At 37.5% G+C, this 25555-nt stretch overlaps 3 protein-coding genes across 4 annotated transcripts; 2 read left to right on the top strand and 1 right to left on the bottom strand.

Moving 5' to 3' along the window:
- Position 1: 1 nt before the first annotated feature.
- On the bottom strand, positions 2-1073 carry LOC145899598 (uncharacterized). Of its 2 annotated transcripts, none has more exons than XM_082988455.1 (4): positions 900-1073; positions 558-712; positions 393-501; positions 2-204 (listed from the first exon to the last, which is right to left on the bottom strand). In XM_082988455.1, exons 1-4 carry the CDS (start codon positions 1023-1025, stop codon positions 10-12), a joined length of 585 nt encoding a protein of 194 aa, XP_082844581.1. In that variant the 5' UTR covers positions 1026-1073; the 3' UTR covers positions 2-9. The 2 variants fall into 2 exon arrangements, with proteins under 2 accessions (XP_082844581.1, XP_082844582.1); XM_082988456.1 differs by having other exon boundaries at positions 558-705; positions 932-1073.
- A 585-nt stretch (positions 1074-1658) lies between these two features.
- Positions 1659-6436, top strand: LOC145897306 (ATP synthase F(1) complex subunit alpha, mitochondrial-like). The gene is made up of 12 exons (XM_082985538.1): positions 1659-1813; positions 2019-2100; positions 2257-2426; positions 2571-2744; positions 4273-4439; positions 4561-4709; positions 4778-4929; positions 4992-5216; positions 5288-5395; positions 5666-5810; positions 5868-6018; positions 6090-6436. The coding sequence occupies exons 1-12, from the start codon at positions 1754-1756 to the stop codon at positions 6175-6177; spliced, it is 1671 nt and encodes a 556-aa protein (XP_082841664.1). The 5' UTR covers positions 1659-1753; the 3' UTR covers positions 6178-6436.
- A 2626-nt stretch (positions 6437-9062) lies between these two features.
- On the top strand, positions 9063-23844 carry LOC145899752 (eIF-2-alpha kinase GCN2-like). Its single transcript, XM_082988656.1, has 33 exons — positions 9063-9332; positions 9551-9669; positions 10253-10388; positions 10755-10895; positions 10968-11046; positions 11169-11297; positions 11357-11529; positions 11603-11717; positions 11787-11917; positions 11970-12034; positions 12180-12285; positions 12354-12521; positions 13003-13206; positions 13420-13553; positions 13608-13744; positions 13954-14089; positions 14163-14331; positions 14522-14607; positions 14664-14802; positions 15169-15287; positions 15350-15467; positions 15532-15651; positions 15857-16030; positions 16092-16289; positions 16489-16640; positions 16935-17136; positions 17497-17775; positions 18066-18245; positions 18533-18757; positions 18836-19032; positions 21964-22183; positions 22355-22524; positions 23177-23844. The coding sequence occupies exons 1-33, from the start codon at positions 9225-9227 to the stop codon at positions 23232-23234; spliced, it is 4887 nt and encodes a 1628-aa protein (XP_082844782.1). The 5' UTR covers positions 9063-9224; the 3' UTR covers positions 23235-23844.
- The last annotated feature ends 1711 nt before the right edge of the window (positions 23845-25555 follow it).

Here is a 25555-nt window from a genome sequence, read left to right as displayed (position 1 = left end):
CAAAACAAATTATGGCTTCCAGATGGGTTGGTTATGAAGAAAAACAAGTCTATTAGGTAAGTGTTCAGTTCTCTCTTCCTCACTTTCACTGCTACTTTCTCCCACTTCTTCATCTTCTTCTGGAGCTTCATTTTCACTGTCATCAGTTGTTTCTTCTTCAGATGATTCTTCACTTTCCTCTTCTTCAGCTAGCTCTTTTTCGATCTAAACGTTGGGGTAAAAATATTTTCATGCTGACATTTTTAAATCATAAGTTACAAAGTTCAACTATATGATATGAAATAAGTTATCCTCCACACATTTTTGAGATGGAGCTACCTATTGGAAGATATATCAAACTTACATGTTTCTCAAAGTTAACAGCATATATTCAGGTAGTAAACTGCAAGTACCTGCATCTTTTCTTCAATTAGTGGACCAAACCTCAAAGCCTCTTGATTGTCAGGTTCATAGATCAGAATCATTTTACAAAGTTTTGCTGCATCTTCCCAGTGTCCAGTTCTTATGACAAAAACATGTCAAAACTTATACTGAAACTAAAACTACACGAGGCTTACCTGACATACTGCAAAAACTCGGACAATAACTCAATAGGAGCATGGATTGGTTCATCATCGGAGCTATCTTCTTCATCATCTGAATCCTCAGAATCACTTGCGCTTTTCTCGCTTTCATTTGATTTGTCATCTGATGAAACTGCAATTCCTGTATTCTTTAAAGGGTTAAATTATATTATATGAGCAGAGTATTCAAATTCATGAGAAAATATTTTACTATTTTTGTTTAGTTCACTATATATCAAGTTGTAAACCTAAAAGTTGGAAATAAACTTAATATTCACAAGGAAACTCAATATTTGGTCTGGTCCTGGCAGAAAAAATTTTTTTTTATTAGCCTACCGTGTTTGTTTTACTATTGGAGGGATCATCACCTTCAGATTTCTGGGAAGTAGAAAGCTCAGTTAGTTTTGTAACCATGTGATCATATCTTGATGATCCCTCCCCATTTGTTAAATCAGTAGACATGACATCTGCTTGTAGTGTTATTTAAAATAATCTCAACACCCATGAGTTTTTTTCTACAACAAAACAAACTAAAATGAATTTACAAGGGCATTTTGATGTCCAAAGCATAAGACCGCTGGTTATATCTGATTCTTAGCAGTAAAACTACACACTATCTATCTAGTATCCAATATGACTCTGCTAGTATCTAATTGTAGAAAGTGTGTCAAGCTTCCAAAATAAGTTCATGTAGCGTCGTTTTGTACCTTGGAAACTAGAAAAAATTCACACGGGTTGGGGCATGCCTTTTGACAAAATATCTGCATTATATTAGAAAAACGTGTCTGTCTTTAGAAATTTAAAATAATATTTTAAAAATAATAGTATTATTAGAAATTTATTGTTTTATGCAACAATATACATATAAGGTACAAATAATTTAGCGTAAAATTGTATAAAATTATGTTTTATAACGATCTTTCATATAATATTTACGAAAACATTTTCGACAAAAAAGGGATGGTTTGTCTTTTGTCAAAAAACAATAATTTTTGGTAAATCAATGTTCAAACTGGCATTTTTGCAACGGATCAGTTGATTTTCCGTCGACAGGGGTGTACAAGGCTTAAATCAGGGGCACTTGTCCTCAATCAACCGGCAAGTTTCTTGGTCGATTGCTCGTTTCTGTCACATTCATTTTGGTGTTGACGGGAAAGGTTTCGCTTTTTTGTTCCTGAGATAAAGCCGTCATGATTTCGTCAAGGCTACTGGCATCGTTAGGTAGAAATCTGTGCAGGGCACCCAAAAATGTAAGTAAATTAATTATAAAATTACGACAATGTGCGAGTGATGGCGTAGAAAGCCGGTAGGCACGTGGCAACCCGACCAGGTTTTAGTCCAGAAGTATTATACCCAAACCCATACCAGTTTATTATGATTTGGTTCTCGTGTTAAATTCAAAATTTTGCTGTGTGTGCCTGTGTATATTGGTACGTTACTGCTGCTATTTTGCAGGTCAACAACACCTTGAAAGCTGCAAGTTTTGTGTGTGCAAGAAATCTTAGCACTACTCAACATCGTCATGCTGATAAACAAGGTGCACCTTCATTCTAGTAAAATCTTTTGTTTAGGAATTTAATTAAAATCATTCGAAAGAATACAACCCAAGTGTTGCAACATTCTAATCTAAAAATGGATTTGATTTATCTGCCATTAGGCTACATAAAATAATTTATCTGAACCTTGATTCCAGGTGCAGCAGAACTTTCTTCCATTTTGGAGCAGCGTATTATGGATTCAGCTGCCTCTGAAGATTTAACAGAAACTGGAAGAGTGTTAACCATTGGAGATGGTATTGCCCGTGTCCATGGCTTAAGAAACATTCAAGCCGAAGAGATGGTGGAATTTAGCAGTGGATTGAAGGTTGTCTTGACTTACATACAAAAGTGGTTATTTTGGCCATGTGGTATAAATCTACCAATTTACAAAAAAATATATTTTTTGGCTTAGCATGCTTAGTTGTATATATATTAAAAAACGTTAATATTGTAATGTGCTTAATTTCAGGGTATGGCTTTGAACTTGGAAAAAGACAATGTTGGTATTGTGGTTTTTGGAAATGATAGAAACATTGCAGAAGGCGACATTGTGAAACGAACAGGAGCCATTGTCGATGTGCCAGTTGGAGAGGAAATATTAGGGCGTGTAGTTGATGGCCTTGGAAACCCTTTGGATGGCAAGGTGAGACTAGATTATTCAAGTAAATTCTTCTGTTAATAACCTCACCATAGGCATCCTCCAGGATTTTTGCAACAAAATTAAGTTTGCTATTATGCGTATCCAACGGAAACCGGACCTGTGTGACAAGTCCCATTCGTAACATTCACAGATCAATTTGCTGCTTAATCTCAAACCCAATGTTGGGCTTTTGAGTACTTCCAACCATGAATTTAAATTCAAAATGTTTACAAACATTCTTTTTTATCTGGGTCTTGCAAAGAAGCGTTAGACATGGAGTTACATACAGCAAACAGTGAAACGGACAGCTGGAATCTTAACATTCACTGCTCAGGCAATGTGAATCGTGATTTCTAGACTAGATTTTGTTAATGATGTTTGGTTGAAAAATAATTACATTGCACAAAAAGTGACTTGATTCTTCCTTACATGACACCCACAAAATTTGCATCACAATACAGACCCCCTGGAAATATGATAAACAAGGTGCCTATGAACCTCACATTATGTTTTTTCTGTGGGTTTTCTTCTGGCAAATACTAATTTAAGCTGCAATATTTGTGATGTTGTGGTGGGCACTAAGCCTAATTTCCCAGACATATCCAGAAATATGCATCTACTTTAGTATTATCGCTAAATGAACATAAAAAGATTCCTGTGAAAACCAGAAACTTGCATTCTCCCCAAAACAATTTCTTGCTTAAGTTCGTTGTTACCGGACCAGTTGTGTTATTATAAATTTTTATTGTTGCAGTGCCATGCAGTATCTTCTAGTGTAAATTGTTAAACTCATTGGAAATAACTCAGTAATATTACATGCAATGGCATGACGGGCAGGATTACCCCACTGCAGGTCCCAGCACCTCACAGAGTGCTTGATTTTTTAAATCTTGCTCAGACTTGTCAGGAAAAAGTGGCTGTTTAAGCTAGGCTGCATTGCCTTGGCTGCCAAGCCTGCAAACCTCACATTGCAAATATTCAGTATGTATAAACCCTTCGAAGAAATGCGAAGAAGAAAACCTTGTCTGGGCATCAACATTTTAAACATAAAAACCCTGTCTGGCATGCCTCAAAAATCACATTTTTAAATGGGACAAAGGTTCCGGTTAACTCATTTTTTTGCTGTGATGCCTAATTAGCATAAGTAGTAGAGGTTTTCCATTCGCATTTAGTTGTTAGCTTGGATGGGTTTAGCTGTAGGTAGCCTTCAGTGCATGCACTTTTGGGGAGTTTCATGTTGTGAAAAATGATTTTGTATATCAAGGTATCAAGGCAAATCAATATCATATGACTATATCCAGTGATGCAGATAAATGCGATTGAACTGTACTTCTTTTTTTAATTAGAAATAAAAACTAATAAAAGTTTGTTACTGTACATCATGCTGCTGTGCAGCATTTATTCAGCATTTAGAATTAGTCTGCAAATGTATTTTTATATATGTAGGTAGCTTTTGCTTTTTCATAGCTTATGGTTATAAAAGACTTATTGGTATATATACGATTTTTAAAACTTTTTGCTTTGCTTCTAGGGTCCTCTTCAAACAAAACATCGCCGCAGAGTTGACATTAAAGCTCCTGGAATTATTTCACGTATCAGTGTGAGCGAACCCATGCAAACTGGCTTGAAAGCCATTGACTCGCTTGTGCCCATTGGCAGAGGACAGAGAGAGTTGATCATTGGTGACAGGCAAACTGGGTAGGGATGCTTTGCGAAACTTTTGTTGCTATTGCAGACAATTTGAACTTGTGTTTGTGAAACCATTTGGTAAATGCAATGAATCTCTGCATATAAAAATATTTTGTATGTTGCTTCGCAGAAAAACTGCAGTAGCTGTTGACACCATTATCAACCAGAAGCGATTCAATGATGGCAAAGATGAAAAGAAAAAGCTATACTGCATCTATGTTGCTGTGGGCCAAAAACAGTCAACCATCACTCAGCTCATCTCCCGTCTGGAGTCCACAGGTACAATTTATTTTGACATTGCAATTTAAAAAAAAATTAAAACCTGCTTGGTTCATTCATCATTAAAGACTCCATGAAGTACTCCATCGTTGTCGTTGCTTCCGCTGCATATGCAGCTCCACTGCAGTATCTTGCCCCATACTCTGCTACATCGATGGGCGAGTATTTCAGAGACAACGGCAAACATGCTCTCATTATCTATGACGATCTGTCCAAACAGGTAAAAAAATTGGGAACTGATTTCAGTTTAAATGTGTGTATATCATAATGCATATTTACTAGGCTGTAGCTTATCGCCAAATGTCCCTTCTTCTGCGTCGCCCACCTGGCCGTGAGGCTTTCCCTGGTGATGTGTTCTACCTTCACTCCCGCTTGCTGGAGAGAGCAGCCAAGATGAGTGATGCCTTTGGTGGAGGATCTCTCACTGCTCTTCCAGTCATTGAAACGCAGGCTGGTGATGTGTCTGCCTACATTCCAACGAACGTCATTTCAATTACTGATGGACAGGTTTGTAATAATTACGTAAATGTGCTGTTCGATTTTGATACCTCCTGTGCAACTGTCATTCGTAATCGCAGATTTTCTTGGAGACCGAGCTTTTCCACAAAGGTGTTAGACCAGCCATCAATGTTGGTTTGTCCGTCAGTCGCGTGGGTTCCGCTGCTCAAATCAAAGCCATGAAACAGGTAAAATACGCACCACAAACGCTAGTGTTTTGTGTTTCGTGCAGTCATGAAATTCGATGGTTTCGCTGTGCACTCACCTCGGTATCCTGCTTCGTAATTAATGAGGCAACGATCCTGCATATGTGCAAGATTAACGCGCAGATACCTAGAGATCAGCCCTTACCATGGCTGGAAACTTTTTTGTTCACTGTGCAACAGTCTTTAATGTGCACTAATTTGTAACCGACATAAATATGTGGAATGTTTAGGTTTCTATGATACTTTGTACAGGTTTCCGGCACGATGAAGCTTGATTTGGCTCAATATCGTGAGGTAGCAGCTTTCGCCCAGTTTGGTAGCGATATGGACGCCGCCACACAACAGCTCCTAAACAGAGGCGTGCGACTTACGGAATTGCTCAAGCAAGTTCAATACGGTTAGTTTTTCATACAACAATATTGGAAACTACGGAACTAATTTTCTGCTCTATTAGATCCTATGGATATTGCCGAGCAAGTTGTAGTCATTTTCTGTGGTGTACGTGGTTACTTGGACAAAATTGAACCAAACAAGATCACAGATTTTGAAGACGCCTTCTTAAAACACTTCCGGGCAAACAACGAAGCCCTTTTGGCCACAATCAGGTACTAACATTTTTGTCGCTTGCTGCTTTTGGTTAAACGATTTCGCATGTTGAAATTTGTGATGTGTATAGGAGTGAGGGAAAACTCAGCGAAGCAACAGAGAGCGAGCTAAAGAAAATTGTCCCAGAATTCGTAAAGACCTTCCAGGCCAGCGCCTGATTCATCGGAAATTGTTATTTATTAATTGAAAAAGTCTACCACCGATTGTTCCCAATTTGGTTTTTCTTTTATGACCAATTCCCGTTGAAAATTCACTTTGTTGCTCCGATGCGAAACCTTAACCCCTTACTCTTTTGTTGCTCTGTTGGCGTTCAGTTAAAAAAGTTCTAGTAAAACTCTGTGCCATTATCCCGTGGTCGCTTTTTCAAAGAGTGTTGGAAAAAATAAAAACGATAGTTCAGAATAGAATGCATCCGTTTTTCTCAGTGTGGGTCTTAAAATTTTGCTGCCGTGAATGGAAAGTTAAAAAAGAACTTGTAAAGTAAATACAGACAGAAAGCGCACCACAGCTACTAAGTTGGTGTGTTTTATACTGCTATAAAACGGAGATGGATTGTTCAGTAAATTTTGCAGGTCGCCAACCCCCTAAATATCGTTATCATTGCATAAATACGTCATTGCATAGGCCCACCATCGGTAACTATACTATACCGCATTCCTATCAACATAGAAATAATTTAACACGTCTGTCCCAAGGAATATTATGAAATGTTTAATTTTGTTTAATCTTGTCAAGACAATTCATAATTATGAAGTTGTTTCACAATTATCAATCATTTATTGTATTTTATTCCAAATAGGGGGTTATTATCGTAACAAAAATATGTGCCCTTGGTATAACGATATAACATTTACCAGTAAACATATGGTGTAAAATTACCAGGGATTAAAAGTGGCAACCGGTTGGGCATTGTTAGTGTTTTACAATGCTTGTGTTCTTTTTTATTAGTCCTGCAGTAAACTGAAGGTGAATGTTGTGTCACATTTGCAACGACATAGGCCTATCTGTCTTCGTCAACACAGGACGCCTGGTGTGGGAGCACCATTTGTTGGCTCACTGCTTTTGGATGGCCTCGCTCTTCTGTGTTTTCCTCTTGCCAATTTGTTGAGAGTGGCACCGAACGCAGGCTAAGCCTACAGTGCGGGTGCTTTAACGCCGTTTGGAGCGACGTCAGTGGTAAAATTAAAAAAATATATCCTACCGGAACAATTGAATTTACACAAAATACACCATTGTGGTAATTTTTTTTAGTAATTTGTAGTACATTTTTAGTATTGTTCCGTTTTTTCAGTAATTTTGTTCAGTAATTAATAAATTTAGTTTTACCATAACTATTTGAGCATCGAATACTAAAACTATATTAGTGTTCTATGATTTGAGACCCTTTCCGACAAGTATCTTTTGTCGGAATGAGTATTCTGGCAGAATAATCTTGCCAACTCACCATATTTTACAAGGTACAACAAACATTCTCCAAAAGTTGGATTTGTTTGTATTAAAATCAAATTACAAGGGCCAGCAAGCAGTTCAAACTTCAACAATAATATTAAACAAACTTTTACGCCATTGCTTTAATAAAAACATCGCCCATTGAACATGACCCTCTTTTCGCGACGATGCGCAGTCGTGCGATGATAAACAAAGCGGTGCGAACTTTCCGTTTACACTGCGATCACTTCACGCATCTCTGCGCTTACTTGAACGTGACCCTCTTTTCGTTTGTTAATTGCATTTTGTAGAGCATTAAATTTCCGTTCTCCTGATATTGGTCAATATTTGTACCTATTACCACAACGCATGTATTTTTGCATGCCGCCATTATGCTGAATCGCGAAAAGGGGGACATTTTCATTTGGCTATGTTTTTAATTGAAGTAATGGCGCAAAAGTTTGTCAATTATTGTTATTGAGGTTTGAACTGCTTGCTGGTTCCTGAAATTTGATTCTAATCCAAAAAACACAAATTTTGATGAATGTTTGTTGTTCCTTGTAAAATATGGTAAACTTGCAAAATAATTCTGCCAGAATGGGGGTGGTTTTGGTGGGGTGTGTAATACCTCAGCGAAATAATAATAATCAGTGCTTTGTTATGGTGTGTACAATATGGAGTCCTTTGTATTAAGGGGTCGCAGTTGGTTTGTCGAGAGGTGTAGATGGAATTGCATCACCGCGAACCCAACATCAAACCTGTCCAGAAAATCCCGGTGAGACAACGTACTGCCTGCAGGTCCTGTCCGAACAAAACCGAGATCTGTGCTGGTCGATGAGACCAAAAACCATGATCTGAGACCAAACACGTGAGCTCAGACCGAAAATGATGATCCGGGAGACCGAAAATTATGATCTGTTTATTTGTGAAAAGAGTCGCAAATATATAGGGATACATCAAAGACGAGACAGAAACAAAGAGATAATTTCTGCGATTACGCTACGGAGGAGACTTAGAAGAAGTAGCGCAAGTTGAAAGACGTAACGCAAGCGAGACAACTAGCGAAGGCGCCAGAAAAGAGTAGAAAGCGGTTTCAAAAGACCAGGTTTAAACAAAGTATCAATAAATATTCAAATTACGACAAGCCAAAATCCCTACAGTATTTACCAAATTAAATTTTCAGAACAGATCTTGCACCATACTCCGTGTATGCAAACTGTGCTTGTAACCATGAAAATAAGTACTGAGCAGTGTGTGGAATTGGGAAATCCCCTGATCGCGCTTCAATAATTTCATTAACAAGCTCTGCCAGAAAAATAACAGTGAAAGTGTTGTCCTTTTTTTGTTTGAGCAAAACGATGCAAAAAGCAGTGGGCACATACCGGCAACACCCTTTTACGTTTTCAAAGTTTTTTGAAGTGATTAATTTATCTGATTTTTTGAATTTTTTTTTCATATTTTCAAGCTATAATACAATGAAAAAATATATTTATATCGCCAACATATATTATATCTTATATGCTCATGCTTACATTTCTACTTTCAGTGTCTTTATATTCCTTGTGTTTTACTGCTGATTTTCATATAACTGTAATGTTTATTTTATACAGTGTTGGGTTGGGAAATGTCACTGTATTTTTGGTGTCATTGAGGTACATTGCTAGGTTTCTATTCTATTAACCATAGTTTTCCTCACCCAAATTATTGTAAACCATCAAAATGAAGTTAATGCAATATGATGCTTGCACCGGTATTGGTGTGTATTAAAATTTAAGTCATGGAAGAAGAGCAGTCTTATTCTGATCGACAAACTGATGAATTGGAAAGTTTGAAATCCATATTTGGTTCAGACGTTCATGACATTCGCGCAAATGATGTTTGGAAGGTATTTTAGCTAAAAACAAGTTAATTTGTTAGTTTTATTGTTAAAGTTGTGATTTTGTTTTGTTTCACTGTTATGTTTTTTTTTTGAGATAAAACAAATAGAGAAATAATTATCAGTGATTGTTTGAAATATTTACCTGATCTAGTTAATGTTAAGTTCGCATTCCGACAGACAGTTTGTGAGACTCCTAAAGGTTATACTAAGCTATATATGTGTAGGTAAAAAGACCTCCTGAATTTTCCCTACACCTGCGTCCACAGGAGAGCATGGGTGGACAGAAAGATGTTCATGTACACATATTAATGAAGGTCAAATTTCCACGAATGTATCCAGATTGGTAAGCAGTGCAGTTAATTGGGGTAATTTAGATCAGTGGTTCTCAACCATTAATGTTTTATGCCCCCCTAACATAAATGTTCAAGGGCCCATGGCCACATGAAATAACCAGCCAAAACTTTTTTATTAAATTTTGATATAACGCAATTAGTGCAGACTCTGATCCCCCGAAGAATGCTCTGTGGCCCCCATTAGAAACACTAACATAGATTAAATAATTTGTTAATGGTGAACAATGTTAAACACAGCTCATAGAAAAAAAACAAACAAATGATACAACAAAATGTCACATTTTCGACAAGCTTGATATAATCAAAGTATTGCACAATACTGAGTCAAATTATGCTGGTAGACAAAAACGATAGCTGTTGAATTTCTCTGCACTGTTAAAACATCTTTTTCCCTGCCATTTTATTAAAAGTAAGGTTGAAAACACAGAAAGTAAATAAAATGTGTTGATTATATCATATGTTTACCTTGTTGTTTGGTAAAAAAATTATCATAGGGTCAGCTTACTTTTCTGACAAAATCACATGTAAAGTCGTTGAGTGATCAACAATGACTCTCACACTATTTATCCACAGCTGTCCAGATATTAAGTTTGAGAGTCCTCATGGGTTGTCAATTGACACTGTGAATGCACTTGAACAGGAAGTGAAAAATTTGAGTAAATCGTTGGTTGGGGAAGTGATGATGTTTCAACTTGCACAGTATGTTCAGGTGTGTTCTCATACAGTAATGTTTCTTATATTGTGATGTTGTCTAAATATTCATAGGATCTATTTGATATGTTCCATATTGGGATATTTTTTTATTCAATTGGGGTATCAAAAAATTGGGATGCTTCTTATGAATATTCAATACATCAGTACAGTACTCTAGTACAGTGCTTCCCAACCTTTTTCAGTTCGCACCAAACTTTTAATGCAAGTTTTATTGTGCAACCCACAATGAGATATGACCCAACGAATGAAAAACAATTTAAAGAGAAAAGAAACAATGTATACACATGCAATTTACTATTAATGCGAACATTTAGAAATGCTTCGCGACCCACCTGAAATAGCTTCTGATTAAAACTTTCAGGAATTTTTGCACAAGTACAATGTTCCTCAATTTGCTTCGATTCATGACGAGATGGTAAAAAACAAACAGAAGAAGTTGGAGAAGATGGCCAAGGAAGAAGAAAGAAGAAGAGATATTCAGAGAAGACAGGAAGAAATCCAGGTTTGTTATATGATAGTACTTTTGAATGTGCATGTAGTTTAGAAAGTCAAACATAATATGATTTTTGTTCAGAGACGTGAGATAGAGGAGGAGTTAGCCAGACGGCAAGAAGAGGAAAGGAAGATCCGAAAACAGGAGCGTGAAGACATTGGTAATTTGACCTGTACATCTGTACATAGTGTTAGGATAATGAAAACACATATTATAATTCAATTTATTCTTATTTTGAGCAATACACTTACATGGGGTCAAAAATATGCATTATTTGTGCAGAGCGAAACCGAAAGATTTCAGACAGTAGTTCAGGAAGCACAACTGAAGGCTACACTGCATTGAAAGGAGTATTTGAAGTGAAGTTTGCTGGCAAAAATCCACGTACTATTCATATTGGCCAAATTTTAGGTATGTAAAGACTGAGAAATCTTAGTATGAATGTGTAAAAAACATACTTGTAACCACAGGCAATAAGAGGACTGGGGACTTTGTTACTTCAATTGGCATGGATACTGCGACAGGTGAACTGGTTGTTAGCAGGCATCTGCAGCTTCCATGTCCTATTGGAAAAACCTTCCAGACAAATGCTGAGAGGGTGAAAATTGATAAATGCCTCAAAGCTATAAACACCATTGAGCAGGTTTGCATCATACATAGACTAACATATTTACAGTTCATATTACAATGTTTAATGCAAATGCTTGCATTGTTAGGAGCTTCAGTCACTTGTAAAGCTCTCAAACAATTACATTGCACCTTATCTTGCAATGAAATCAACACACTGCGAGAAACACATTGATGTTGACATCCTTCAAGAGTACATACAAGGTTGATGAAATTTTTAATACTGCTGTTTCCTATAAATTTGATTGAAGTAAAGTGTTTGATTATGTGCAGGCATAAGTCTGCAGCAGAAGTTGTTAAGTAAGGAAAGGGTTGCCTTGGAAACAATTCGGAATTACACTGAGCAAATGTTGCAAGCTCTTAACTATTTGCACCGAAAATCTGTTGTACATAAAAGTTTTCAGGTAAGTTGTAACTATCAAAACTTAAAATCACCTGTTAAATTTTACTGTTAAGGCAAAAAATGTGTTCTTGGGATCGAATGGAATGATCAAAGTTGCCGATTATAGCATTGGAAAAAGGTACTGCAATGTACACTTAGATAATTGTGCACATACTCTTCAAAAGCAATTTTGGGATAAATTACTATGACACACTATTGCATTTTAAATGCAAAAAAATGCAATGCACAATCGTTACTGTTGATTGTAAAAATTATGCTTTCAGGTTGCAAGACCTGTACCTCGAATCGCACATAGAACAACCCGGCGTGCGATTCAGCGAAGATCGTATTCCGGCAAGGATAACAAAGAAAGGCGACATTTTGCGAATGGTTGGTGGCTATCACTCTCGTGTAGTTCAATACCCTCGCGCCCAATGTATAAATGTATTTTGTGTTAGGGAATGGTGGTGATATCACTGGCTTTGGGTTACAATGTGGTTGATTATCCACCGGAAGTTCCGACGTGGCTGCCTCAAGTCTTCACTGACTTTCTCGATCGTTGCCTTGTGGTAGAAGATCGGTTACGCTTCAGTGCCGCCGAGCTGTTGGAACACGAGTTTATCAAGGTAAATTGTGGATTGTTGTTTCCATACGAACAAAGCAATATATTTTGTATATTAATTGTTTTGAACCGCAAAAGCATGTTGTTTAAATTAGTGTTTCTCTTCCGCCGGCTACGGTGCCGCGGTTTAGCAAATATTACCAAAATTTTTCTTAATCTGACATGCATGCTTTTGTTATATTAAATATTTTTTTATCAGGCTGTTATGTTGAGTACATTTTTGTTTCGATTTTATAAAATCACCGGGCATAAAAGTTGTTCACATATAGCAAAGTCGTTTTACAAGTATAACCGACACAAGTGCAACTCCCAAAAATTATAAACAGTAATACGAATTTCTTTGCTTTGGGATTGCGATTTATTTTGTGGCTTTTCAGTTAATTCTGTGCTTCTGCTCAAAGAATGGCAATTTGTTGTTTTGTAACATGGATGTCCATTTACCGGTTCATTATCGGTATAACATCATGCTTGCGTACTGATTTCAGCCACCTGTGGGATCGGACCTGAAACTTCAGTCGGAAAACTACGCCATTATCTCTAATCACGAGGAAACGAAAGAACAAGCGGTCGAGTTTTACGATGAACTTCCACCTGAAACCGTTTCCAGACCCGCCCAACTTTCCAGGCTTCACTCAGAGTTTGAAGAACTTGAGTGGTTGGGAAAGGGTGGATACGGGGACGTTGTCAAGGTAGAAAAGTATTAGCTGTATAGATATGCGTGTGTAGCAAAGCATATCACTGCACCATCGGATTATTCAACCATTTTTTGTGACTTTTTCTGACGTGCGGATTTTTTTTTGCAAATATTCAGGCTGGTGGCACCAAAATGTTATGTAATTGACTACACTTCGGCAGCGATAAACGACCAGTCTAATTTTTTTACTAAATTGCTTCTTGTGCAGGTGCGCAACAAACTCGACGACCGTCAATACGCCATCAAGCGGATTCACCTCCAACCCCACCGTTCACAATTTAACAAGAAAATCACCCGGGAAGTAAAACTGCTTTCCCGACTTAATCACGAAAACGTAGTTAGGTATGCAGAACATTATGTCGCTTTGATGAATGTTAACCAAATCGCCATTTGCAGGTATTACAACTCGTGGATAGAAACAATTCAATGTAACGCCGACGAAATATCCACTTCCTCGTCTAACATAGAAACCCTTTCGGAAGCGCAGAAAATCGAAGTTTCTAGAAACTCGAGAAACTCGCTTGGGATTGCTGGTATGAGCAACATAAACACACACGTAATGGTGAAAAAGTACGAGAAGAGAATGCCAAGGACGAACTTTAATGAAATTTTACGAAAAAAGTTCTACTCGTGTTTTGCTGTAATTAACAAATACGTTTAATCTTTCGAAAACGTTTGCACGAAAAAAATGGGAAAATACGTAAAAAATAGTTGCTCGAGTTTAAATGATTTTTTGTTGTAGATGACATTGAGAAAGATGCCCCTCCTCCCGTTTACTCCAACTCTGAGTGGAGTGTTTCGATGGAGGAGGTTAGTAGAGTTGGTGACATTGATGATGATGACGACGATGATGACGACATGTTTAAAACGATTTACAAGTGAGTGCACGTCTTAGTTTTTTGTGTACATTTGTTTCATCCAATGTTACATATACCGGGTTGCTGGGTTTAGGGAAACGAACGATTCTTCGTCTGAAAGTGTGATGTTTGACCATGACGAGGATTCTGATTTATCTTCTGAAGAAAGTGAGAAACTCCATTCAACGACACTCGAATCAACGACGTTTGACACAACTTCCACTTCAAGTCAACTCATATCACGAAGATTTTTGTATATTCAGGTGCGGTGTTTTTTGAAACCAGAGAGTCGAACAAAAAGTTTCTTGTCTGATTTTTAATCTTTTGGAAATTTTCAAGACTGGCCTTATTTTGCAAATCCTGGTTGCCTCTGGTACAGTTCAGAATTATTGTGTTTTGTTTCCAAGCTCCAAACTTCCGGTGAAACATGATCCAAGCCTTTTATATTACCAGATGGAGTATTGTGAAAAAAGCACCTTGCGTAATACGATCGACTCTTGCGTTTGTCACGACCAGGACAGAATGTGGAGGCTTTTTAGGTAACGAATTGGCCATTTTCTGATGAAATGATATAACTTACCGTGTTTAATGACAGGGAAGTGTTGGAAGGATTGGTTCATGTTCATGAGCAGGGAATGATCCATCGGGACTTAAAGCCGCAAAATATTTTCCTCGACAAACACGACCATATTAAAATTGGTGACTTCGGTCTCGCCACAGCTCACTCACGAGGGGTAAATTGCAAACATATATTAATGCAATTAATTCATTAGGTTCACTGGCATCGCAGTCAAGTTTAACCAGGCATTTTTTGATGTTAATCTGTGCAAGTGATTAGTATATAAAATGGAAACAGCTTATAAATTTGACAATAGTTTAAGACCTCGTGTAGATCCTGAGAATAAAGACACTGGCCTATATACTGTTGTTAACATTGTCCTGTTTCATGTACGAAAAACGTTTCGGCAAGAACTTATGCCATCGTCAGTTTGAATGACGCAGTTGGTGTAGCTTCATTATTATATGGAGCTGACCTGACTGATCCGTAAATATTGTTCCTAGTTTAGATCGTTTGTAAAGTAAAATAATTCCCCACTTAGCTTTCCAACGGCGTGTCTGAGGACTCGAGTTCGAAATCAGAAGTGAGCGATAGTATGTTGACTGGGGATGTTGGGACGACACTTTATGTCGCACCAGAGCTTCTTACCTCCGGTCGAAGGTAACACTACTCGGTATCCCCCTGTATGTACGAAGTCGTATAAATTTTTACACCTTTTGCAGGACGTTGTACAGTCAGAAGGTTGACATCTACAGTCTGGGAATCATCTTCTTTGAGATGGTCCACGTTGGTCTTTTGACAAAAATGGAAAGGGTTAAAGTTCTGACTAACTTACGTGAGGTATACGAATATTTCTCACACTATTTCAGTTAAGAATACTTAGCAAAATTGCTTTTGCTTTCAGTCTGGTATAAGCTTTCCATCCGATTTTGACGAAGCCAAGTTTGATCGTGAGGCAAAAATTACACGTTGGTGCCTCAACCACGATCCAACGAAAAGACCCACAGCTGCCGAATTGCTGAAGGTAATACAACAGTTAATTTTGCGTTTGTCAGTAAGGAGTTCAACATGACTCGCGAGAACTTGTACCAGTGCGTCAATGGCACCGACAAAATCAGCAGGTTTGTGTAGTTATAGTTCGGGTGATGCTAAAGACGAAACAAAACCTTCATAAGGAACCTTCACAACTTATTTCGCATTTGCGCTGACCCCGTGTTTGTTTATTCCAGTGTCGATTGGTTCCAACACCGGTATTGAAAGAAAGCGAGGTGTTGAATGCAGTTGACGAAATGTTAAATGACCCCATGTCAAAAACATATCGGCTTGTCATCGACACTGTGTTCAACCAACTGGAAAGCCCCATGACGACAATCCTTTACGACATCGACACTCATCTACAGAAGGTTCGTTTTCAAATCTTTTGCAAACAGTTTTGGAAGAAAGTTTACCAAAGTACTTATGTAGCATACACATTCAACGGAAAGTAGTGTAGCTCAACAACAAGTTCACGATAAGATTGCGGCCATCTTGAAGCGTCATGGTGCAGTTTCGGTTAATTTACCTCATTTGCACACAAGGCAGCATTCCGAAATCCACAACAAAGAAGCAGTAAATTTACTTGATGTCAGCGGAACGATTGTCTCCCTACCTTATAACCTGCGGGTGAGTGTGGCTCAGATAATTTCGCTTTTATTTGTTATTTTCCGTTTGTGCGTCGCTGTGTTTAGGTTTATTCTCGCAACGCAAATCAAGTCCTCCAAACCTACTCAAACTGTGTAAATGTAAAGGACAAATATTTACATCAAACTTCGCCTTTTTTCATAAAGATTACAACACTGTAACTCAGGATATTTTCTTTAAGGTTCCGTTTGCTCGGTATATTTCCTGTGCAAAAGTGACGTCAGTAAAAAGATACGCAATCGAAAAAGTTTTCCGGGCAAAGAAAGTTAGAGGATCTCGACCAAAGGAATTATGGGAATGTGCGTTCGACATTGTTACCCCCACAGTTGGAGGGTAAGTCCCGATTTCTTAAATCACGCTTTCTGTTTTCCTGTATAAAATCCACTCTAGTTTCCACTAATTCCCGTCTGTGTTGCAACCACCAAAACCACTTTGGCACCGAAAAATTATCAAATAATGTCAGGCTATTTTTATTGATAGTAAGTTGTATTATTACTGAAGAGAGTGTGATCTTGTAAAGTTTGGTTTCTGGTAAATAATCCTCAACATCAGTGGCTGAAGAAAAACTTTTTGATAAAATGCGTTGTTTGCGTTGTTTTCCTGTGATGTAAGTAAACTGTATTCTAGACTTGTTCCCGATGCCGAGGTTATCTGCGCGGTTGCCGAAATTATTTCACATTTTCCCGCTCTCTCCGCTCGCAAGTATGAGGTTCGTATCAACCACTTGATGGGGCTACAAGCCGTCTTTGCGCACTGTGGCTTGGCAGCGGAACATCACGATCAAGCACTTACTGCACTGGCGTCTTGCGACCGTGCAGGCAAATCTCAGGTGGATAAAACTGTATTTCACCTATTATTTTGACCGCGTAAGGCTCAATTGCCAACATCCAAGGGTAAAATACCTACTGTATCTAAATGCAAAGGTCAAAATTCAGTTCCTTGAACGGTTGTCACTTGACTTGTTGCAGCCAAAAGTGTATGTTTTGTGAATTGTAGAAAAAAAAATTGTTTTAGAAATTTGGTCTGTGGTGCCCAAGTGTAATATAAGTGTCGTTGAACCTTTTTTATTTTAAGTTTTTAACCCTAAATTTGCTCCAATTGAAAGACAAAACCTAATGAAAGACAGCATTATTTGACCCAGAGTGGAATGTCACAGGCAGAAAACAATTCCATCAGTATTTGTTTCCAGATGGAAACATGTTTGAGCAGTCTTCCTATCAACCACCAGCAAGTTGCCACTCTCTGTACGTTTGCACACACGCAAGGCGATTTGGCGAAGATACAAGTCGCTTTCAAGTCGATTGTGAGAAACAAACATTCAGCACCGTCGGCCATTGCACGTCAGGCGATCCACGAACTCGAAGCTTTACGAAAACATCTAAATTCAATGAATGTGGATCTGCCGCTGGTTTTCGATCTCGGCTTCGTTCACAAATATCACAATCATTATAACGGCGTCATTTTTCAGGTATGTTTAAGCATGATTTCGTGAAGAATGTGTTGCATTTGGAAACGTGTTTTTAAAGCATGCCGCAAACGCATTTTCCATTTGCAGTAGCAAATGTCGTGCATGTTCAACTTCCTATATGCAGAATAAAGTTTAAATATATTCAAAGTAAATATATTGAGAATGGTAACAAGGCGATCGTATAACGTATTTTGATCCATCAAAGATTTAAAAGCACTTAGAATATACTGCGCCATACAGCGTTTAAGAATCGGGTAATTCACAAGGTCAATACTTTTTTGTCTAAAAAGGTTTCGGCCGAAATACAAAAGAAAAAACGAACAGCTTTCGATGTACTGGCGGTGGGTGGAAGATACGATATTCTTGTTGAGAGTATGTCATATTTGAGAATGGACGACTACAACGAGTTTACAGAGGAAAGCAAAACACCACAGATTCACGTCGTCGGTGTCAGCATCGCAATTGAAAAAGTACGAAAGCCTTTTGTTCGCCGGTTCAAATTTGTTGGAAGTTTCATTTCCTCAAAAACATAAAATAATCTCAGAACATTGTAATTAATTTTGAACCGTTCATAAAAATATTATTTTGTTCACAAAGCGTAATATGCGGAAGGTAAAATTATAATCTCCATGAATTTTCGTTTGCATTTTTAAGAGACCAACTCGTTTTAAAATAATTTATAACTTCTACGACAGATTTCGTTTTGTGTGTTATTTCCCTCATCGGTTTGCACTGAAAACAAACTATGCCTTCATAGGTCGTCAGTTTGGTGGTTGCAAGCGGGAAAGAGTCCCAGGCAAACGTGGAAACCGAACCCTTGCGAAAAAGTCGCAGCTCTCCTGTTGATGTGCTCGTTTGCGCCATCGGGCGGTCGCAACTCTTACAGGAAAGACTCAAGTTGCTCCGAAGATTGTGGGACGCAGGGATTGCGGCCGAAACGCCGTACGACAGAAATCCTCAGAGCTCTGTACAAGATATGCAAGTAACTGAAATGTTATATCATATGTTCATGTATCCTGGTGTGTGCGTTGCTTTCAATTTTTTTAAAATTTTTTAACAGGAGGTTGCTTTACAACGCGGCATCAGCCATCTTGTCTACATAACCGAGAAGGAAAGCGGATTGGCGACTGTAAAGTCGTTTTCAGGAGAAGTCAACGGAAAACCGTCTGACCGCAAAGTTCCCGTGCAGCAACTGCTCGAATACCTTAACAAAAGAATGGGATATGTTGACGAAACCACCTCGACCAATACCACAATGTAAGTAACTCGCTTGTTGGTGCATTTTTATTTCAAGTTTGGTTTCTGATCTTTTCTACCTATCATGTCACGGCCATTTTTTTTTCAGCATCTTTAGGTAAACTTCATTCGGGGGTCCGCAAACTTATGTTACTAGAACGCACTGTTCTGTAGAGATTTTTAATTTATTTTCCATTAACTGGGTGTTGCTGCCATGGAATGGATTCTGTAAAAGTACAGAATTATAATTTTTTTCTACACTTTTTATTACCTCTAATCCAGTGGTCGGCAACCTTGCCCTGCAATGAACCAATTACACTCTGTGGCACTAAACTGAAACAAAATCGAAGCCTTTTGTTTTGTTTATATACTGAGCTTATAATGAAGCCTTTTCCTCTTTGCTCATGGAGCCACATTATCAGGTGACTGAGCCACTTGCTGCTCTGGAGCCCCCACAGGATGTCGTCTGCCCTAACCTTACTTAAGCAAAAAAAATCTTGTTTATTTACCTGACGGATTGAACTAATGGGAGTTTCTAGCTTAAGTAACCTAAATGTGTACAAATGAAAAAAAAAGTTAGTGAAACACTGTCCGAACGTTTTGTAATATGTTTGACTTTGAATCCTTATTTGTATATGTAAGATATTCTTGTTGATTGTATTGATCAATGCACAACATATTTTTGAAAGTATTTATTGACAAACAAAAAACGAAAGTTATAAATCAGATTCGCGATGTTTTTGTCGCTTTTTCTTCTGCTTCAACATGAAGGCAAAGTAACCAAAACCAATTCCAAGAACAACCGTTAAAAATCTGGTTCTTTGAAACAATAAAATAAGTGAAGCAATGACAGGTTGGCGTTTAAACCTACGCATCGCGTCCATCAACATAATGTAACCCGTAATATACATTTTGTTTCTATGCATTTCTACCGGGGCACTTGTTGCAACTTCCTGTATGAAAACAAACAATTTTAGTCCCGTATTAATATTGCTCTGTTACAGTCATACCTTTTGGCCTTCGTGGCTGGTGTCCATTTTTCCCATACCATTCTTTACACCATGTGTAATATATTCAACGGCATTTCTAACAACTTCAATGACCTGACTGAAACTTTTCCAAGCTTTGTTTGTCACCTGAAGGTAGAAGTTCGATAGTGAATTTTCTGAATAGGCTGGATTTATTTTCTCTACACTTGGTGGTTAAGCATACCGTTTTGATTATCTCTGCTTTGTTTGATGACGTCACGAAATTGTCATTTTCCCCTTCTTGGCATATTTCAGTTTTAAATCGCAGTTGTTTCCCACGTGTTGGCGGAAGATATCGTTTCTTTTTCTTCCGAAAAAATGCAATTAATTTAACATATCCAAGCAATTCGTGACCAAATCCACAAACTTTTTTGAGGGGATTTACAAAAATTTTGGAAAAAAATCCCTACAAATGTAAGTCAAAAAACATAAAACTATTTGCTTGTTTGATAAATATAAAAGGTAAGGACATGGATGTCGCTTATCTTTACCCCGAAAGCGGCTTTGGATTCTATTTCTTTATCTTCCATCTCATATATTTCCTCTAAAATTAACCTCAAGTCGGTGTATGCTGGTTGGTCGTTGATTGGAGGTGAAGAAAATGCTCCACAAATTCCCAGACTCAGCAAAAGCAAACTTGCAACCAAGCAAATATTTCCAAGTAACCGCATGGCGACTGATCAACAACCGGATTTCAGAATACAACTCGATAGCTTGCACTGTGATAACACTGTGTCACTAGACAAGATTCCAAGATTTCCCGTTTCAAGTCGATGTAAAATGTTAGTTGGGTTGCCAGGAGACGTGGCCATTGTTTTGTAACACAATGTATGTATGTTGTTTATGTTTCAAATATAAGCTTCATTTTGTTTCAATTTAAATAAAAAAGATAGACATTTAATCCACATTAAACTATAAAAGGGCATAATACATAATTACTTTACTTAGTATTGTTAGTTGTAACTTTTTCCTCTCTTGTGGAAAATACTTTACGTTTATTTCTGTACTTAGCATACAAACAAAAAATGCGCAACAAAGCCATTGTTATGTCACAGACGACGGTTGATTTTGATATGCATACTGAATGATTTTTCTTACTATATAGCTTTTGTCATGATATAAAATAGAGACTTTATTGTTAGGTTTGAAATGAATTGCGATGTTTAATGGATTTATAGAAAACTTTTGAAGAGCGTTTACATCTACAATATGATAAGATGGTTTATTTTTCGAGGAATCGAGTAGGGAATTGCTTCAACTATCAACACTCACACTGATAAATATATTGAATATGCCGGAGTAACAATCAATAAACACAAGTACGTTGCAAATATAATTGCGGTTGTAGCAGCGTTTCAGTCCTTTAGCAGGAAAAACTTGCCGCCTATTTCTGAGATTTTTTCATTTGCCTTACAAAAGAGTTTGTCTTTACTTCTAAGAAACCACATACATTTTTACTCTGCTTATTATTGTATGTATTGTTTTGTACATATTTTCTTGTCAGCTAGTATTACAGTTATAATGTCAGCTGGTGTAAAATTTGGTATTATGTGGTGATTATTCATGGGAGATACTTTAACATCGGGTCACAAAGTTTTTTCCAAACTTGACACTCATATAAGCCTATTTAACATAGAAATCTGTGCGAATATTAACGCTACGATTTCGTGTAGTATTTCAACTCAAGTTTATAATCATAAATAACAGGCAGTGGCCCTGTTCACGCCTGATCATTAAAATTCGCACAGATTTCTGTTTTACACATACTTATATGTGGATCAAGTTTGGAAAAAACTTTGTGACCGGGTGTAGTAGTGGCAACACTGCCTGTAGTTAATGCGTTATTTGTGTTCGATTAACTTCAATCGATAAATTTGATCAAATCAAAATGTTTTTGAAAAAATAATATTTGTTATTTTCATAGCAAACCTCCCAATTCTTGCACCTCCGCTGTGGAACAACAATCTTCCCAAACCAACCAACATCATCATCGAGGAACGAGACAACTTAACCTTGACATTATCTCCCCCGAGAAATTGGCGTTCAATGTTCGCAAACGTTATGATTACGAAATTCGAACCAAACTCTCATCACTGCCTTTGCTCGCTCACATTTCACACAAGACTCGCGTCTGTGCAATAGCTGTGAGTACATAATGTCAAAAAACCTTTTTGATTTTTACAGAAGCAATAAAGCCAATAATGCTAAGTAAGCTGCAAACAGTGCCACTGTATCAACCTATCAGCTTACGAATTGGTGCTACGTCATTCCATATTCACAGTTTGTAAATAACGACTTCGTTTCTGTATCGGTAGGTGGAGCTGCCGTCCAGCGTACTCAAATCAATGGCTGTTTCATTCGATTTACGAAACACGGAAGATGAATTCAACACTTCCGTTGCCAAGTTTTCACAAGAAAATCCCAAGTACAAGAAATATATCTCCAACATTGCAGAACGAATATCCGATGTCACTTTTGGACAAGAGTAAGATTAGATCTTTCAATACACCTTAAACTCATAAACAAATACAGTAGTCACTTTTAAGTCAGCTAATTTCAATGACCTAAGCACATTCTCAGTTGTTTATGAACAGCTTTTAGTTTCGAATATTGTTTGTTCTCAAATTAATTGAAAGGAGAAATTTTTTTTTGCCGAAACTCGTCGATTTTTGTAATTAATAAAAGAAATTTCGCGGCACACCTAAGCTGATTTCATGAGACACACAATCTGAAAATCCTGCAACAGAATGCAATACCCCTTAATGGACTATCGAAATGGTCTACGTTCCCCATAATTGTGAATTGAATAATCCATTGGATAAATGTGTTTATCTGACGTAAATCTCCAAATTCTTTCCACACCGACTCCAGTCGTCGCGCGTTGATGTACAAACTTGCTTTAAACTGTAATTTACTTTATTTGATTCCTTACTTAGTCTTATCAAAATTGTTTGCAACTAAAAGTAAAGCGAACAAGACAAAGTGCTTGCTTCGTGTGCAAAAGTAACTTTTCTACATCTACATTTACACAGTTACATTTACATAGAAAACAACTTACATAAAAACGCGGTTATTTTACAAACGTTTCATTTGGCCGTGGATTCGACCAATTACGTCATATTATTCGATTGTTTCAGAAGTCCATTCATCATCCTATACAGCTACAAGGATAACGGCTACTTTATATTAGCCTAACTGTAAGGCCGGACATTTAATCATCACTGGTGCCTTGCTGCTTGCCAACGTCTTTTGCTCACAGAATGGTATTTGTACCTATTGCTTTGCTGTTTGCTGCCGTTACTTTATAAATCGCAAACCGTTTTCTTTTAAAATGCCTTTCAAATGTCGCGTTATGTGCTACGCCAACATATCTCTTTCACGCAAAAGTGAAAACAAGCCAATTAGTATTGTACAGTGCATTGGATTTATGTATGTTAGTACTTGTTTTGTCGTTGAGTGCGAACCAATTAGTTGTAAGTCTATAATTCTGGACATTTGTTGCAACTCTTTTTATCAATCTAAATTCAACTACAAACTGTGTACAACTACAAAATAATGCCAATCACACAAAACATTATTATTTAATGATGCCATATATCGTCACTTGTTTTTGGTGTAAATATGTTCAAATTGACCTTTGATTTTAGTGTTGATAGACCTTGACCACCGTCGTTCGTTGTGGACCAACCTCGTATATAATCGGTGTTTAGTACATCCTATGTTGTGCAAATTTTACTTCAAACCACTGTTGCTGCAAATACTTTTTTGCGTATTATGTTCCTATGCGACCGCAGTAGCCACTTATTAAATCAGAAAGTAATGCTTTTTATATAGGAGTTTTGATTACGATTTGAGACATTAACAAAATTTAGCAATACTATGGGCTGCACATATTCGTATACACAAGGGGTGTGTGCTTGATGGTGGTTGATAACACCAGGGAAAAGCTAGGTAACATTACCTCCACATCTAAAGTTTTATTATTTTACAAGATTTTCTGGTTAATGCATGACACACAAATTTTCATGTAGAGCAACCACGCAGAAAATGAAACATGGTCGAGTTTTTCATCCAATGTAACAGCATGAAAACAAAAAACTTAAAATAAAATAGACTTCTATCTCCACCACACGGATGTTATTTGAAATATTCTTCTAGCTCCACCACACGGATGTTATTTAAAATAGTCCTCTAGCTCCACCACACGGATGTTATTCAAAATAGACCTCTAGCTCCACCACACGGATGTTATTAAAAATAGTCCTCTAGCTCCACCACACGGATGTTATTTAAAATAGATCTCTATCTCCGCAGCACGGATGTTATTTAAAATAGTCCTCTAGCTCCACCACACGGATGTTATTTAAAGTAAACCTCTAGCTCCACCACACGGATGTTATTTAAAATAGTTATCTAGCTCCTATCCCTGCTGTATCTAAATGCAAGGGTCGAAATTCAGATCCTTGAACGGTTGTCACCTGACTAGTTGCAGCCAATAGTGTATGTTTTGTGAATTGTAGAAAAAAAATGTTTTAGAAATTTGGTCTGTGGTGCCCAGCTTTATTTTTTTGCCCAGAGTGGAATGTCACAGGCAGAAAACAATTCCATCAGTATTTGTTTCCAGGTGAAAGCATGTTTGAGCAGTCTTCCTATCAACCACCAGCAAGTTGCCACTCTCTGTACGTTTGCACACACGCAAGGCGACTTGGCGAAGATACAACTCGCTTTCAAGTCGATTGTGAGAAACAAACATTCAGCACCGTCGGCCATTGCACGTCAGGCAATCCACGAACTCGAAGCTTTACGAAAACATCTAAATTCAATGAATGTGGATCTGCCGCTGGTTTTCGATTTTGGCTTCGTTCACAAATATCACAATCATTATGACGGCGTCATTTTTCAGGTATGTTTAAGCATGATTTAGTGAAGAATGTGTTGGATTTAATATGTTTTCAAAGTGAGATATGTTTTAAAATCGTACTGCAAACGCATTTTCCATTTGCAGTTGTGTGCAAACGTCGTGCATGTTTAACTTCCTATATTCAGAATAAAGTTCAAAAATTATAAAGTATTGAGGATATTGAGGATGGAAACAAGGCGATTGTATAACGTATTTTGATCCATCAAAGATTTGAAAGCACTTAGAATATACTGCGCTATAGGGCGTTGAAGTATCGGGCAAGTCACAACGTTTTTGTCCAAAAAGGTTTCGGCCGAAATATAAAAGAAAAAACGAACAACTTTCGATGTACTGGCGGTGGGCGGAAGATACGATATTCTTGTTGAGAGTATGTCATATTTGAGAATGGACGACTACAACGAGTTTACAGAGGAAAGCAAAACACCACAGATTCACGTCGTCGGTGTCAGCATCGCAATCGAAAAAGTACGAAAGCCTTTTGTTCGCCGGTTCAAATTTGTGGGTATTTTTTTTCCACCAAAAAAATTATCTCAAAATTTTTTAATAGTTTTACACCGTTTGTAACAAATTCGTATTGTTAACAAAGCGTGATACC

This window comes from Ascidia mentula, chromosome 4 (genome assembly GCF_947561715.1).
Source record: "Ascidia mentula chromosome 4, kaAscMent1.1, whole genome shotgun sequence".
Lineage (NCBI taxonomy): Eukaryota > Metazoa > Chordata > Ascidiacea > Phlebobranchia > Ascidiidae > Ascidia > Ascidia mentula.
Note: the sequence above shows the minus strand (reverse complement) of the source record. Positions and strands in the feature narration are given on the sequence as shown.